At 46.3% G+C, this 5,076-nt stretch overlaps 1 protein-coding gene across 1 annotated transcript; it reads left to right on the forward strand.

Moving 5' to 3' along the window:
* Positions 1–1,841: 1,841 nt before the first annotated feature.
* Positions 1,842–3,401, forward strand: LOC121049925. Its single transcript, XM_040508384.1, has 3 exons — positions 1,842–1,965; positions 2,446–2,685; positions 2,821–3,401. Exons 1-3 carry the CDS (start codon positions 1,842–1,844, stop codon positions 3,399–3,401), a joined length of 945 nt encoding a protein of 314 aa, XP_040364318.1.
* The last annotated feature ends 1,675 nt before the right edge of the window (positions 3,402–5,076 follow it).

Genomic DNA, 5,076 nt, shown 5'->3' on the forward strand with positions numbered 1-5,076 from the left:
GGCCTCCAAGAGATTCGTTTCCCCGCAACTTCAGAAACAGCAGCCTAAAGTATAGCACAAAAAGCAAAAGCCACGTGCCCCCAAGAGCAGCGCTCAGGAGAAGTCCCTAGTTCCCACGAGGCAAGAACCGCCGCCAGCTCGTAAAGTCATTGTTTGGCGAAGAGCATCTCGCGAAGAAAGAAATAGCGGGCCTTCCATCTTTGACAGGCTGGGGGCAAAGACAATCGGTTCGCAATTGGGAAGAAAGTTCAAAGCTTGGTGGTCGCTCTCCCAGAGGAAGTGCTAGCGGCAAAACAAATTTTTGAATCACTGAACCAGGTTTCCATGGTACAGGAGCACGAACAAGCCAAGGTGGTGATCCCCGCAGAGGAATCATTGGTTGCTTTCATGGTTAAACGGTTCAACGCCGATATCCCAGCAGATGAACCCAAGCTCAATCTTGATGATGACATGGACGAAACAGAAATGGTGGATACCTCTTGCAATATGGTTTATGTGCTCCCTGCTAAGTATGCCTTACCAGTCGCTGCGCAGGAATGTGTCGAAACTGACGCGATTGGAGAACAGCAGTTGCAAATCACTTCAGCCGCAACAACGCAGGCGAAAGAAGCAGTGTTCCTTGAGACTAAAGATGCTAACAATAAGGGTTTCTTCATGAACTTCACAAGACCCACACCCGCCATGGTGCAACACATGCGACCTTTGTATATCACAGCAGAAATGAATGGGACTAAGGTCAGCAAGATAATGGTTGATACCGACGCGGCTGTGAATGTCATTACTACTAGAACCATGCATCTACTAGGGATCAAGAAAGAGAAGATCCAATCCACTTCCCTTACGCTAAAGAACTTCGCGGGGACTGTGACCAAAACATTGGGTTTGATTTTCCTACGAGTCAAGGTGGGTCCAGCAGAAGGGGTTTACGCTTTCTTTGTTACAGATTGCTATGCAGCATATAGCACAATTATGGGCCGCGACTGGATCCACAGGAGTTATTGTGTCCCATCGACCCTTCATCAGGAGCTAATCATATGGGACAGAGTCGCGGATAAGGCAGAAATTGTTAAAGCAGACCCGCGACCTTTTTCGGTGTCCGCCAACTACTTGGACGCAAGGTATTACCTAGAACCAATCTCTCCTTTACAAGTCGTTGGTATTGATGATAAGGGCCACCCCACAGGGGTGACGACCTCTGAATTGGCACAATGGGGGCTCGCGGTCGCAAAAAACAACCTCGAAAGGCCTGGATATGCGGTGCCATCTCCAAGTGCTAATTAATGGATCACGAACTCATGGAGGAAGAGGTAGAGGCCTTCCATTCTTTGTATGAGAGGCTATCCTCATACTTGGTGGAAACAGAGGCCTATGATCGAGTCGCGACCTTAGAAATTGTTAATGAAGAGTTCACGGATCAAGAAGAGGAGGAAGAAGAGATTCAGCTTGCTCCAGCGGCATTGGATGAGACACCTCCGAAGGTTAGGGACCCTACTGAAAAGGTCAATCTGGGAACAACTGATGAGCCTATAGAAGTGGCTATCAGCACTTACTTAGAGCCTAGCGAGAAACAGAGGCTCGTTGAATTATTGCTGGAATTCAAGGACTGCTTCGCGGAAAAATATGAGGACATGCCAGGCCTATCACCAGACTTGGTATGCCACCAACTACCAACGCTGCCTAATAAGAGGCCTGTGAAGCAAGAGCCGCGAAGAATGAACTCGGAGACCCAAGTTCTGGTCAAAGAGGAAGTCGAAAAGATGTACAAGTTGGGCATTAACAGGGTAGCCAAGTACAATAAGTGGCTGTCTAATATAGTGCCTGTTCGCAAGAAGAATGGCAAAATGAGGATCTGCGTAGATTACAGAGACCTTAATTTGGCTACACCTAAAGATGTCTACCCCATGCCTGTTGCGGACATGTTGGTAGACGCAGTTGCAGGGCACAAACGGTTGTCTTTCATGGATGGTACAGCAGGATATCACCAGATTCCTGTCACGGAAGAAGATAGACACAAGACTGCATTCCGCTGCCCTGGGTTTGCAGGAGTTTTTGAATATGTGGTCATGCCTTTTGGACTGAAGAATGCGGGAGCAACATATCAGAGAGCCATGAACCTGATCTTCCACGACATACTTGGGAAGATCTTAGAGGTTTACATTGATGACGTCGTCGTGAAGTCTAAGAAGAGTGGAGATCACTTCACGGATCTCAGAAAAGTTTTCGAGCGCATGCAGCTACATAAGCTCAAGATGAATCCCGCCAAGTGCGTTTTTGGAGTTCAGGCAGGAGATTTCCTGGGATTCATTGTCCATCAAAGAGGCATTAAGGTCCCTGAAGATAAAGCAAACGCGGTCATCAATGCATCTCCCCTGCGAACGAAGAAAGAGTTACAGCGACTACTGGGTAGGATCAACTTTTTGTGACGATTCATTTCTAACTCTTCAGGCAAAATCCATCCGTTTTCCCCACTGTTGAAGTTGCAAGGACAGAATGAGTTTGTTTGCAAACCTAAACATCAAGAGGCTTTCGACAAAATCAAGGCCTATCTGGCGAGCCCGCCAGTGCTTGTTCCTCCTAAATCGGGATTTCCATTAAAGTTGTATGTTTCAGTAGCTGAGGCTTCCATTGGCAGCCTCCTCGCTCAGGATGATGCAAATGGTGTTGAACATGCCATTTTTTACCTCAGTAGGACACTCACAGATTGTGAAACAAGGTACACTCCAATGGAAAAGCTGTGTCTTACATTATACTTCTCAGCATGCAAATTGCGGCATTACATGTTGTCCTTTACTACTTGCATCATTGCTCAAACCGATCTAGTCAAATATATGCTGTCGCGACCTATCTTGAAAGGCCGTATTGGCAAATGGGTGCTCGCATTATCAGAATTCTCGCTACAGTATGTGCCACAGAAAGCAGTAAAGGGGCAAGCCATAGCAGACTTTCTGGCACATCACCCTATGCTGGATGTCCCCGCGGTTAGAGATTTAGAGGTCGCTGCCACAACTTTAGATCGCCAGGATTTAGCGTGCTTGCCAGAGTACGCCACGCTTTATCAAGCCACAATCTCACTCCAGCCTTGGGTGTTATATTTTGACGGGTCAAGAACAGATACGCTAGCAGTAGCAAAGATTGTCTTGGAAAACCCGACCGGCGATCGATTTTCCTACTCTTTCCAGTTGGAGTTCCAGTGTACCAATAACCAAGCAGAGTATGAGGCCCTCATTATAGGCCTAGAAGTACTACTGGAAATGGGAATCGGAGATGTACAAATACTTGGCGATTCTCTCTTGGTTATCAATCAGTTGTGCAACGAGTTCAGATGCAATAGCTTCACGTTAGTTCCTTATTGGAACAGGGCATTAGACCTGTTGGACCAGTTTGATAACATACATCTATAGTACATTCCTCGCGAGCGAAATTTTGCAGTGAACGAGTTGGCCCAACTGGCAACAGGGGTAACATTGAGATATGGCGTAAGGGAGAGAATCCTTAAAGTCGAGCGTCGCACGCTTCCTTCATGGATGGCGAGAAGAGATCCTCCAGATAGTACATCAGTCGCGACCCTGGAACCTATTGACGTGGATTGGCGCATCCCTTTGATCGCTTATCTCAAGCAGCCAAATCCCACTACCGACAGGAAGATTCGTTTTCTTGCACTAAATTACTTTCTTAGAGGCGACGAGCTGCGACGACGCGACGAAGATGGCGTAGACTTTAGATGTGTTTATGGCTGCGAAGCGAAACAACTCATGCGTGAAGTTCATTCCGGCATTTGCGGTGCTCACCAAGCAGGTCCAAAGATGAGATGGTTGCTCATACGACATGGATATTTTTGGCCCAGTATCTTGAAGGATTGCATCGCATTCGCTAAAGGTTGTTTGGACTACCAAGCTCATGGGCGGGTCCAGCATGTCCCTAATGTTCCAATGCAACCCATTATTAAGCCTTGGCCCGCAAGAGGATGGGTGCTAGATTTAATTGGGATGATTCACCCACATTCATCACTTCAGCATAAGTTCATTATCATCGCAACCGATTTCTTTACAAAATGGGTCGAAGCAGAACCTTTGAAAGAAGCATCTGGTGGTACGTTGCGACAATTCCTATTTAGGAACATCATATGCAGATTTGGTATCCCAGAAGTTTTTGTTTTGGACCGGGGGGCAGCTTTCATGGGTGGTGAAGTTGATAAACTGGCAAAGGAATGGGGAATACAGTTCGTCCATTCTAGTCCTTATTATGCTCAGTCTAACGGTCAAGCGGAGGCCATCAACAAAATCATCATCACTTTGCTGAAGAAAATGTTGGAAGCTAATCCGCGACAATGGCATGAGACCCTTTATGAGACTTTTTGGGCCTACCACACATCGAAGCGAAATCCCACCGCAACTACACCTTATGCTTTGATGTTTGGCCATGACGCAGTCCTACCTTTGGAAGTCAACGTCCAATCATTACGAGTCCAAGAGCAATATCATCTCATTGGAGAAGACTACGTTCAAGCTATGTGGCAGGAACATGAAGACCTTAGCGAGAAGCGCTTGGAAGCTTTAGATAGTTTGGTCATGGAAAAGCAACGAGTTGCTCGAGCCTATGACAAGCAAACAAGGGGAAGGAATTACAGCGAAGGAGAGTTGGTTTGGAAAGCAGTTCTCCCGCTTGGCGAAAAATTAGATGGTCGCGGCAAATGGACCCCAAGATGGGAAGGCCCGTACATCATTTATAAAATCTTCGGGAAAGGAGCTTTTCATCTCAAGGACCTGGATGGAGATGTCCATCATAACCCTATCAATGAGAGATACTTGAAGAAATACTTTCTCAATGTTTGGGACTCAGAGGAGTCGTAGACAATTTATTCGCATAAGACATGGGGGACAATTCTAGTGTTCCTACTCTTGCAAAGCCCATTCATGAAGGCCTGTTTTTTAGGCCCATAATCATTTCTTCACTATGCTTAGCAACACTAGGGGGGCAACACTATACAATACTAAGCCCATTTAGCCTACAAAAAAAAAAAAAAATAGTAGGAACACTTTTATATTCATATTTCGGTTTTGGGTTTATCTTTGTTCT

Source organism: Rosa chinensis, chromosome 6, assembly GCF_002994745.2.
Source record: "Rosa chinensis cultivar Old Blush chromosome 6, RchiOBHm-V2, whole genome shotgun sequence".
NCBI lineage: Eukaryota > Viridiplantae > Streptophyta > Magnoliopsida > Rosales > Rosaceae > Rosa > Rosa chinensis.